At 38.5% G+C, this 12,729-nt stretch overlaps 1 protein-coding gene across 1 annotated transcript in view; it reads left to right on the top strand.

Annotated features, from left to right (window-relative positions):
- Positions 1-1,749: 1,749 nt before the first annotated feature.
- Positions 1,750-12,729, top strand: part of SLCO6A1 (solute carrier organic anion transporter family member 6A1) — a 97,951-nt gene continuing 86,971 nt past the window's right edge. The window contains 1 exon segment of the mRNA XM_030759682.2: positions 1,750-2,972. Coding sequence (XP_030615542.2) covers positions 2,639-2,972 — 334 coding nt within the window. The 5' untranslated portion in view covers positions 1,750-2,638.

Here is a 12,729-nt window from a genome sequence, read left to right as displayed (position 1 = left end):
TTTTATTTTTTATGGTGGGCACTAGAAAAATTTTAATTACACATGTGCTGACATTTTATATCTACTGGACAGCACTGCTCTAAAACTTTTATTTCTTAGAGACTTGGAAACTTCAAAGGTCTCAGTTCTGGCCAAAAGTAAAAAGAAGTTAGTAAGGAATCATTTATTACTTCTTTTTGATGCTCCTTTGGACTTAAAAAAAAAATTGTGATCAGAATAACAACCACAAAAAAGCCACAGGCAGAACTTCCCCGAGGACTTCATCTATCCCTCAGGATGCAGTTGTGCTAATAAGGTGTCATTGCAATGACCTTCTAACATATGCTGTCTCGTACAGTGAAAGGACATATCACTTTATGACTGTCACCTACTGCTTTCAGTAGTGATTTCCAGACTTAACATTCGTAAGGGGCTAAATCTTTCTTTTTCTCCATGGATATTTTAAACATCACTGGGTATTTAAAATATGGCTACATGATCATACAGTTGTATCCTTGCATAAAGGATTACTCAGATGACCTTGGAAGCAAGTCAAAGATCAATAAATCAGAATCGGGAGGGGAGATCATCTCTGTCAGTTTCCTTGATAAGGTACTAGTGCTACCCAAGTAAGTAATGCAGTTGAGAATCTAGAAATATGCAGATATTAAAGGGTAAAATGTTATTTATAGAATCATAGCTGGAAGTCTAATACTTCTAGCTAAAAATGCTTCTTATAAAATCTTCTGTTCATGGAATGAATGTTCTTTGTTTTCTGCATAGGTTTCCCAGGGTAAATCAATCCAAGGACAATATTTCTCTGGTTTTATCTTTACCCTATTAATATGCTCCATGCTCCTTTAAAGATTTCCCTAAGTATTACTAATAGTTTCCATTGGTTGTAGTCATTGTCTTCCTGTAGCAGCCAATTTTTAATTAGTTAATTAATTACTAATCAAATCTTAATAAAATACTTTAAAGTTCTAAGCACTGTTCCCTCAAGATGTGTTCAGTTTGGTGGAGAAATATATATACAAATAAAATGACATGCTTGTTTTAATGGAGATTTATATGGTCAAAGTGAAATTGTAGCATGAAGTCTTTGGGAAGTCACAATGAACTAAGTAGAACTGGAACATGAAGACCAAAGTCATAATAAAGTCAGTCAGAAGGCAGTAGTCAAAGCATGAAGAGCCTTGCAAATTTCATCCTGAAAAATCACAGGTTTCCAAACAGTTTTTGAACTATGGAATCCCTTATTCAAATAAAATATTACATAGAGTCTCAGAGGGTAAAATAGGTAAATAGATTGCAGTACTGGAAATCCTCTTCTAACACTGGGTCTGAAGAGTTCCCAGGAGTTAGGAAGAAAAATAAATTACAGATGACTACCAAGACTTCAAACTGAGAGGGTGATCATTGTATATGTAGTTACGTATATTTGACAAATTAAGTTTCTTAGTATAGGCAAAATAACATTTCCATTCACCAATGGGCATATAGCTCTGCTGAAGAAAGCCCAGCCTCAGGTCAATGGTGGTGTCTCTGGTACCTTCCTCCCCAATTCTTCTCAGTGATTTTTTTTCCCCTGGTCTACCAGCCCCAGTACCATTTTAGCAGCACAAATACTTGTTGAAGAGCTGGATTGTTTTTGATAACACAACGTCTAGTCCAGGGGAGGAAAGATAGTTTCATTTCTCCTGGAAAGTCATCCTCCCCATACATATGTCCTGAATAACTTGTATTTCTGCCTAAGAAAAGAAAACCGATAAGAAATTGCATTTTTACATAAAAACACACGTTTCATATCCTGGTAATATTCTCTTACATTCTTTCTTTTCAGAAGGATTTTTGTGCCTGGGAAAGTACATTGTTTTTGCATCTTGCTGGTTTTCATCCATTTGCTCCTAAGTGAAGTGTTTTACACATAGAAATTATTGTCCTGGAAACTCTATCCCTAGTTAAGAACAGAAAGGATTATTATTTTCCTCCCTAAATAGGGGAATGGGAAAATGATTTACTTTCCCAGGTACAAAAACAACCCTACTCTAATGGAAAGGAAGTTTCTTTTTCATGTCTTCTGATTTCTCCTGGTCATTTAACAATTTTCAGGTTGTTTCTAGCGAGATCATCCAGTTCAAAAAACACCACGATAAAATAAGTCTGGGTAAACTGGGAGACAGTTCTACTGTCCCATTATTGAACATTTCTCTTTCCTTGCTTCCTAACGAGAAAGTATTAAATAAGTAGTAGCATCCTTTGATGCTAGTGGATCAAAATATCTAATGGATCCTTTGCATTAGAGTTCCTCTGGCGGCCCCTGTCTGTGTGAGCAGTTATCAAAATCTAGTCGTACTAGCTTTCGCTCCACCCCCCTCCCCCTCCCCACGTGGAAGCAAAGAAGGAAACAGCCCTGTAAGCTCTCCCAGGGCAACTGTCAGCCTCCCCGCGGGACGTTTGCCTCCTGCCCAAGGAGAAACGTTCCCTCTGGAGGTTTGGGTGGCCACCAGTTCCCCGACGTCCGGGCCCAGCAGGCTTTTCCGCTGAAGCAAGGAGAGCAGGCCGCACCGCGCCTGTGGGAACCGCAGCCCACGGCCCGCCCCGCCTGCGCTGCCCAGCGTCAGCCACGACCCCTGCCTCAGCGGGCCGCGGCGGAGCCATGCAAGAAGCCCTTGTGGAAGTGGAGCCCCGGGCTGCGCTGGCCCAGCCTGCCGAGAACACTGTGCCCTCGGAGGCCGAGGCCGGGAAAGCCAGGGGAAAAAACCCGCTCTTCAGGATCTTTCCAGCTAACCTGATCAAGTTCGGAAGTTTCAAAAAAAGGGAAAGAGACCAGGCTGGGTCCACGCCCCCCAGTATCAAGAAGGTATGGGAAAAACAGAAAGAGAGTTTGGAGGGGCCCTGCGGCTTGGGCTGTATGACTTTTCCCCGCTGTCAGCGTTTTAACAACATCCGTTGCTTCCTGATTTTCTTCTGCATCCTGGTCATCTCTCAATGTAAGCCTGAGGGGGGGCAGGGTAGAGGAGAGGTGGTTCTGGTGCGGGCCAATGCGGGGCGTCAGAGGGTTGCCTACGTTGGGGAGGCGGAAGAGGGACGAGGTGCGTGGGGAGAGCCACGTGTGGTGTGGCGGCCCCGCTTCGTGTGGCGGGACTCTCCAGCGTCCTCAAGGTACGTCTGGAATCAAAGCTGGTTAAACGGGCCACTGCCTGGTTTACTTGACCTCATCAGGCACCTGATGGACATAATCTCCCCTCCGTGTGTGAAGGGGGCCTGGTCTCCAGAGAGCCTGATGGAGGGAGGGTGGCGTTGAGTCGTTGAACCGTTGTTTGGTCACCAGCCCTGAGTAGCTCTGTCATTCAGGGCTGAATCACTTGGGAGATTAAAATAAAGTCGAAAACAGTATCTGTGATCACCAGGTTGTTTCTGCTTCTACCCACAATTTTGAGACACATTGGCCAAGCCACTTGTCTCCTGGATCTTGTTTCCTTGTGTGTGGATTGAAGAGGTGGAGTGGGACCTCAAACTATATCAGAGAAACCAAACTCAAAGGTGTTTATCTTTGCCCACACAGTTTGAAGAAGAGTGTGAATTTGATTGCCTTTAGAGAAGGCGTATATTTTCTACTTGGCCACAGCCCTCACCACTCCCATTACACCTAGATTCTTTACTATCCTGTTTACACTGATGATATTGGAGTTTGCCAAACATGATCTCTTTTTGCTCTAAAATGCTGTGACTAAATAACTTCAATAAAAAGGCTATATGTGATAAGTACCATATGAGAAGAACAAATAAATAGTCATCAGTTTGTCTTGAGAAATCATTAAAGAAGTTTCTTTGAGAAAGAAGCATTTGAATTATGCCTTGACAAATAGGTATAGTGATAGCTGGGGATGTAGAATATTTATTGAATAAGGAAATGAATGAAAGAGTGTTTTGGTAAGTAAACACTCAGTTACAGGAAAGCCTTGTTTTAGAATGGTGAGTGACAAGTTTGGCTGGATGATGGTTTCACCTAACCACCCAAACCGGTAATTATATTTATTTTATTCATCGTGTCTCCCCAGGACCTGATATAGTGACTGAGGCAGAAAAGACAATAAATATGTATTGAATACATAAGTAAATTAAAAAAGAAAAAGGCAAATTGTGGCCACATTATGAAGGTCTTTAAATATCAGACTAAGAATTCTGAAAGGATACTAAAAGTTGTTTACTTCCCATTAATGTACTGGGTTAATAAGTCAGGTGCTTTACAAGCATTATCTCAATATAATCTCCCTATTCGGTGGGTAATGTGGAGCCAGTGAACGTTTTTAACAAGTGGTTGCAGTGAATGGTTTTTAGCTCTACTACTTATTAACTGACTTCATACAGATCATTAGCGCAGTTTGGGTATAAATACTGAGTCTTTCATTCATAAATGAATTTATTTAAATGAATTCTTCATTTTCCATTTATCAATTCATTTATTTACTGTTACATTTTAAACAATTTCAAACATACAGAAAGGGTGCAAAGGCAATACAAAGCATTCCTGCCTCCCCTTCACCTAGATTCTCCAGTTGTTTACATTTTACCACATTTGTTCCTTCACCTTTTCTCTCCTATACTTATAGACTTTTTCAGACATGGTGCCCCATCACTGCTAAATACTCCAGTGTGCATCTTCCCAAAGTGAGGACATGCTGCTGCATAACCACCTTACACCCCTCCCAGTCAGGAATATCAGTGTGACACCACCATCATGTTATGAATTCGTACCTCCACTCACATATTGCCAACTGTCTCAGTATTTTCTCCTTTTCCTTTTTGGTCCAAAATTCTATCCAGGAACACATGTTGCATTTAGTTGTCATACTTTAGACTTCCTCTTTAGTCTTCAACACTTCCTCATTCTTTCCCTGTTTCTTATGTCCATGCCAGTCTTAAAGTATATGGGTCTTTCATTCTCTATGTTGAACTTTGACATGGTTTTTTTTGATCATTCCTTATGACCAGACTCAGGCCATACCTGCCTGCCTGCCACCCTCTCCCTCTCTCCCCGCAAATCTGTGGTTTGCCTTTTCGATGAAAAAGGTGTTCACTTTTGTTGAAGTCCAGTTTCTTAATTTTTTATGGTTCATTCTTTTTGGTTTCTATCTAAGAATGTATTGCCTAACTCAGTGTCATGAAGATTTTCTGCTTTGTTGTCTTCTAGAATTTTTATGGTTTAGCTCTTATGTTTAGATCTCTGATCCATTTTGAATGAATTTTTTTGTGTGTGTATGGAAAGGGTCAAAAATAATTTTTCTCCATATGGATACTTTATTCCAGCATGATTTATTAAACAGACTGTCTTTTGACCCATTGCATTACCTTGACACTGTTGTTGAAATTCTAATCTCTAGAGTCTTTTTCTAGGCTCTCTATTCTGTTTTATTGAACTAATATGTCTAACTTATGCAAATGCTGTATTGCATTGTTTACTCTGGTTTTATTATATGCTTTGAAATCAGGTATTTTTATGACTTTGTTCTTTTTAAAAGTTGTTTTGGCTATCCTAGTTACTTTGCCTCTCCACATTAATTGTAGAATCAATTTGTTTAATTCTGTAAAAAATTTACTGGGATTTTAGTTGGGTAAGCTTTGATTCTATAGGTTTGGAGAAAATTCACATTTTTTTTTCTTTTAATTTATTATAAGAAAGAATACAGAAATTACTATTGCTCATAGCAGTCATTCTACGGGAAACCTCAAATAGCAAATTAGAATTATACATATATATATATAGGCTGCTTCCCACTAACTGTTTTACATTTGGGAGTGTGTATATGTCCATGCCACTCTCTCACTTCGTCCCAGCTTACCCTTCCCCCTCCCTGTGTCCTCAAGTCCATCCTCTACAGAAAATTGACATCTTAACAATACTGAGTGTTCTGATGCCTGACCATGGTGTATCTATTTAGATCTTCTCTCCTGCAAGTTTGCTGAATTAATTTATTAGTTTTAGGAGGCTTTTGGCAGATTCCTTAGGATTTTTAACTACGTAATCATGTCAGCTGTGAATCAGGACGGTTTTACTTCTTTCTTCCCAGTCTGTATGCTTTTTATTTCTTTTTCTTGCTTTCTTGCACTGCCTAGGACCTCCAGTACAATGTTGAATAGGAGTTCTGAAAAGAGATATTCATTTATTTTTCCTGATTTTAGGTAGAAATCATTTAGCCTTTCACAATTAAGTATGTTAACTGCAGGGTTTTTGTGGATACTCTTTACCAGTTTGTAGATGTTCCCTTTTATTCTTAGTTGGTTGGGAATTTTTGTCATCAATGGTGTTGAATTTTATCAAGTGTTTCTTTTCCTGTATCCACTGAGACCATGATATGGTTTTTCTTATTTATTCTATTAACATTATATATTGTGTTTTTTGATTTTTGGATGTTTAACCAACCTTGCATTCCTGGGATAAACCCTTATTGCTGGCCTATTATCTTTTTTTTATAGATTGCTGGATTCAATTTGCCAAAATTTTGCTAAGAATTTTTTTTAATGAGAGTATTGGTCTGTGGTTTTCTTGGAATGTTTTTGTCTGTCTTTAGTATCAGGTTATACTGGCCTTATTAAATTAATTTGGCTGTGTTCCTTTCTCTTCTTTTTTCTGAAAGAGTTTATGTATGATTGGGTGGCTACACAAACTCTTTCAGAATTAGTTTGTCGATTTATTGCCTCTCTATATCAATATTAGTATCAGCTTTTTGCCTCTCAGCTCCAAACTCATCCTTTTTGCCTGCTCTGTGAAAATGGACCTGGGCCCTTTAAATATTTTTCTTTACTAGCTGTCACAATGTTAAATTTTATCAGTAGAAGGTACTGGAGAGCCATTACACAGGAAATTTTACTTCTTGGTTCCAGTGTGTTTGCTTGGCAAGCTCCTGCAGTGTATACAGGTTTCTCCATCATCAGGCTGTTGCAGTGCTTGCATCTTCTCCAGTATCACTCTGCTGTAGTGCATGGTATCCAGAAGCACTCAGTGGCTGGCAGCTTCCTTTGGCATTCCCCATGAAGAGCTTTCCCCAGCACACAGAAGAAGAACTACCACAAAGTTTTAGAGTATAGATTTCCTGCCAGTTTTGTTAGCATGGCACCACAGTGACTTCTTGGTCATTCAATAAGCCATGGCTATGCTCTCTTCAACAAGGTCTGAATTTTAGCCCTTCAGTGCTCCCTTTCAGCCCTGGGGGAGTGGTTGTTCCTTATATGGGCTATTTCTATATTCTTTAGCATTCTGTTTACATCTAACTAGCTAATGCCTTGTTACACGAATCTCCTGTTATAGTTAATAATTCTTTATACTAAACTTTTCTTGTTTAAATTACTGTGTGGTTTCTCTCTTCTGATTGGATTCAGACTGTTACGGAATTGGTATCAGGAGTAGTCCCAGAAGATATACTCATAAAGTTGTAATTTTAGGATTGGTTTTGTTATGCCTTTAATCTTGAGTGAAGTGCTGAGCTCTTTGCCAGTGGAAGATGGGTAGTAGTTCTTGGCATGTAGTGGTATCATAATTAATCAAGCTATCACCTATGCTTGATTGGGATGAAATGCCAAATGAAGCACGTACCTTGAAAGCCGAGTGGATGCTTAATTTACCTTATGGTAGTAATGATGACTATAAGGACTCTGGTGATGGATGGAATCTTTTGAATGCCCTTAAGCACTTATGAAGAGAAAATGACAAACTTAGGTTTGTTAACTCTCAGCTCAAGTTATAGTCTGAGAATTCAAGGGCTCCCATCAAAGCCCTGAAGTAAGCTCTCATTTCTTTTAAACACAGAACAGATATTTCTGGAAATCAAACACAAAATGTAAATGTATGTATTGATGAATTATAATGACAGTTGAATTCAAAATCTTGTCAAATTTGCCCTGTCTTCCCCTCTCTTATGTATTCAAGAAGAGTGTTAATTTTTCAGTCTGTTCAGTTTGTTACTTATTAGGACATAGTGGTAACTTCTAAGCTCTTTACATGTGGAACTGAACTGTGTGTAAGTATTTGTGTGGAATATATTTTCATTTCTCTGGATTTATACCTAGGAGTGAAATTGCTCAGTCATACGGTACCTCTACAGTTTAATTTTTAAGTGTGCTCTAGGTTTTCCATATATGTACTTCAGTGATTTGAAGAAGTTGCCTTTTATTCCTAGTTCATTGAGTGTTTTTATTATGAAAGGGGGTTAGATTTTGTCAAATGCTTTTTCTGCATTTTGATGTTCGTGTGGCTTTTATTTTTTATTATATTAATTTAGTGAATTACAATGATTCATTTTCATATATTGAATTGAAATTAAGGAGGCCTGTGGCTTTGGGCACTTAAATTTGGTGAAACATTCAAAATAATCATAGAGACAACCTATTTAAAGAGATTTGTCTTGTAAAGTATTTGTCAAAGAAAGATTCTCTGAATTGAGTATTTTGTCTGAAATATTTCATTACAAAAATATAACTGAAGACATTATTTAGCAGTGTTTTCTTTGAGCTTATGGGATACTTGCACACTTATAAAGAGTGTTTTTTCAATGAAAGTATGATCTGTAGTAAAGAATCATTTGGAGGCTTTATGAACTTCAAATTTATTAACTATTATATTGGAGATGTCTAAGACCTCAGTCAGGCTAAATGATTCACTAGAAGGACTCAGAGAAAGATGTTATACTCATGATTTATTATAGTGAAAGGATACAGATTGAAATTAACAAAGGGAAAAGGCACATGAGACAAAGTCCAGAAAAAACCAGGCTAGGCTTCCATGTGTCCTTTTCCAGTGGAATTAATACTAGGGATATGCTTTATACTCTCAGCAACAACGTGTGATAACACATATGCAAAGAGTTGCCAGCCAAGGAAGAGCATGTGAGCCTTGGTGTCCAGGATTTTTGCTTTTGTTTTTGTTTTTGAGGGGGTGTCAGTCCTCTAGGCATGCAGCATCTGTGTGACTGACCTCAGCTACTCAGATTCTGTTACTCCATCCCTCACACCCAACAAAAAAGGCATTCACCATAAATTATGTTGTTAACATAAACTGTCTGACCAAAATGGGACTGTGTGGCTCAAGGCCTCCAGCATATAAAAGCACTCTTATATGGTAGAATATTCCAAGGGCTCAGAGTCATCTCCCAGGAGCCAACCAAAGACCAGTCTTGAAGACAGGCCTTTTTTTGAGCAACCCAGGCTTGAGTTAACTCTTTACTGCAAAACTATAAAAAGCAATTCTGAATTACAATTAATTTTTTTTTTTTTTTTGCGGTACGCGGGCCTCTCACTGTTGTGGCCTCTCCCGTTGTGGAGCACAGGCTCCAGACGCGCAGGCTCAGCGGCCATGGCTCACGGGCCCAGCCACTCCGTGGCATGTGGGATCCTCCCGGACCGGGGCATGAACCCGTGTCCCCTCCATCGGCAGGGGGACTCCCAACCACTGCGCCACCAAGGAAGCCCCTACAATTAATTTTATAAGAACAATTAGAGATAAGATCATATTAAAATATATTCTTCAGAAAAAATATGAATTAACATTTTATTAGAGGTAAGTATGGCTAAAAAATTGGTTAAAGTATCTGAGTGTGTAACGAGAATAATATTCCTTTATTTTGAAAATATCATGATACATAGTATAAAGATATTTTAAAAGTTTTTGACTAAATTATTAGCTTCACTAATGTAATAAAACTAGTTGGTTTATAAATTACAAAAATTATATGATTTTTTATGTAGTACTCCATACCAGGCATTGAACCAGGAAAAATACAAACAAAACAACCCTTAAAGATGGGAATCTGGAATTGGTTATCTGACCTGATTGGGCTTGAAAGCAATGAAAAAAGCAATATTTGTGCCTGTGGAAAATGGTACACTGAAAGTCAGTGGCATGTAGTTACTTAAAAGAGTTATTTAAAATGTTGCCTGGGATAAAGTTGTTACTAGAGGCAAGACTTTGGGAGACAAAGAGCTTCTGCAATTGAGTCCTATGGTGGAAGTTTTGACTACAGAGATTTTGGGGTTGATTGCTTCTCACTGCACTGAAAAATTCACAGAAAGAAAATGAGAAGTTTAGGGCATGATTAGAAATGCGTGAGCTTTTCTGATGGTTCTGTGAGAATCTTACCACTTTTAGGCACATACTGCATATTTGGAACAGTACCAACCCGTATTCACACTTTCAGAATTACAACATAAGTTGAATTCATAAATTTATGAGATCACTTATGTGAGAATTGGGGCATTGATTGGAGAAGAGTGGAACCCTGAGAATTGGGACAAAGGCATTTGGGTGGAATTCTGTGAATCCGACAACTGTAAACTCTGAAATCCTGAACCTCCTTTCCCAGTAGGACCAACTATTCCTGCTATGTCTCAAAAAGAAACAATTCCTTGCTTGGAGACCCTGAATTTACTTCACCTGAGTTAAGGGAATGCTGATTGCCCTCATGACCCACCCTACCATCCCTTATTGCTACTAGACTCATAGCTAGAATCAGATTCCAGCCTTCCCAGAATGACTAACATAAAATCTGTCCTGGGAGATAATATCTTATATACCCAAAATTTGCCTGCCACTTCAGTGATGTCTCTAGGGACCAATTGGTATGGAGTGTGCAGGGCCACCTCTTCTCAAACGAAGGACAAGTTTTTCATTTCTACCACCCACTACTAAGAAAAAACATAACCTTTGGTGAACCTGTGGTTTCTGAAGACGAAAGTCTGCTGTAGTATAATGCTATAGGAAGCATCATAGCCCTGAAAAACAGAGAAAAAAGGAAGTACTTCCAGTGGGCAAAACATTGGAGAGTACATCTGATTGTCTGTATTGCCTAGATACCAGGCTGCCTTTGACTAATGGTTTGACCATTTGGTGACTAGGAAAGGGTTGGGTAAGTGATATGTGTCTCTGAATGGGCAAAGTTATCCTATGTGAATGTTCACCAAAAGAAATCCATTGCAGAGGAAGCTCTCAGTAATGAAGTAGATAGAAAACTATCCTGTGAATATTAATCAGCCTCTTTCCTCTGCCATTGTATGTCTTGTTCAGTGGGCTCGTATTTATAGTGACAATCACATCAAAGATAAGAGTTTATATGAGAGCTGAATGCAAGGCTTTATCTTCACCAGAGCTGATCTGGCTATTGCATTTCGGAGTGCCTGAATTGCCACCAGGAAAATTCAACACAATCCAGGAAATAACTCCATTCCCTAGTGAAACCAACCAGCTATCTGGAAACAGGTTGATTATGTTATCTGCTTCTACTATAGAGTGGGCAATAATTTCTCATCACTGAAATAGATATTTATTTTAGATCTGGGTTCTTCTTTTATCACCACAGTTCTGCCAGAACAACTATAATTGGACTTAATAAATGCCTCATACACCATCATAATCATCTTATGTAGTATCACATTGCTTTTAATGAAGGAACTCGTTTTACAGCAAAAGTACATCAGGAAGTTCATGTTCATGGAATTCACTGGTCTTACTACAGAGTTCAATAACCAGAAACTCTTGGCGTTGTAGATAATTTTAATGTCCTATTGAAGACTCAGATAAGGCTTCAGCTAGGAGACAGCAATCAAAAGTTTGGGTACTGTCCTGTAGAGTGAGGCATATGCTTTATGATAGTAACCTATATATGTTATCTGAAATCAAGAGGAACAAGAGAGGGTGAATTTTGGAAGGAGGAAGTTATAAATATCAACTGTAGTCTAATAACCATTTAGAGACATAAAAACTGTAGCAACTATGCATTTTTCTCTTGTTTTAAGTGTACGCACACACAAACATATATACATTTGTGTGTGTATGTATTTCAATTTTTAATTTTTTTCTCTTCCTCTTTCCCTTACTATTTTATAGAAGAGAATTGTGGAAGATAACTTTACAAATTTGTCTCTACGGAATATTCCTAAATTGGAAGAGGAATTAATACCCCAACCCCAGAGACGGACACAGTTACTGACAGGACATTCTTTGCCTTGGCCAGTATCCTCCTTGGCCACATTTAAAATGAAAGTTGACAAAGTGAGAGAGTGGCATGGACATATATATATACTACCAGACGTAAAATAGATAGCTAGTGGGAAGCAGCCGCATAGCACAGGGAGATCAACTCGGTGCTTTGTGACCACCTAGAGGGGTGGGATAGGGAGGGTGGGAGGGAGGGAGACGCAAGAGGGAAGAGATATGGGAACATATGTATATGTGTAACTGATTCACTTTGTTATAAAGCAGAAACTAACACACCATTGTAAAGCAATTATACTCCAATAAAGATGTTAAAAAAAATGAGAGTTGAAGAAAGTGTTTTTAGGTGCAGCAAAGTTTCTATATCTTGTTTCTTGCTGGTTTTGGTCTGTTAAACTGCTGTGGTTCTGGGTCTGATTATCATTTCTTCTGCAATACAGTTCCCTCACAGATTTAGTTAGGCCTACATCTTTGCTTAATTATTTATTTACTTATACCATTTATACCTTACAATTTAATTTTTATGTTAAAGAAAACCCATTCAGGTTTGTGATTCAACTAGAAGAAGGGTTAAAATTACCTTGAAATGGATATGGTGACTGATTGGACTATGTGTCTCCATTTTTGGGGAAAAAGTGAGAACATCTTTGTTTGTAAGAATGATAATCGCAACATGTTTGGCAGAAGCATGATTATGTTGCTATTAATTTGGTATGGAAGTTTAAATATGGGAAGAAGGGTGAAAATGTGTCCTAAGTAGTCCA

Source organism: Delphinapterus leucas, chromosome 3, assembly GCF_059928025.1.
Source record: "Delphinapterus leucas isolate spDelLeu-1000000601 "Yukka" chromosome 3, BTC_Dleu_Yukka2, whole genome shotgun sequence".
NCBI classification, from domain to species: domain Eukaryota; kingdom Metazoa; phylum Chordata; class Mammalia; order Artiodactyla; family Monodontidae; genus Delphinapterus; species Delphinapterus leucas.
The sequence above is the reverse complement of the archived record's forward strand: the minus strand, read 5'-3'. Positions and strand labels throughout refer to the sequence as shown.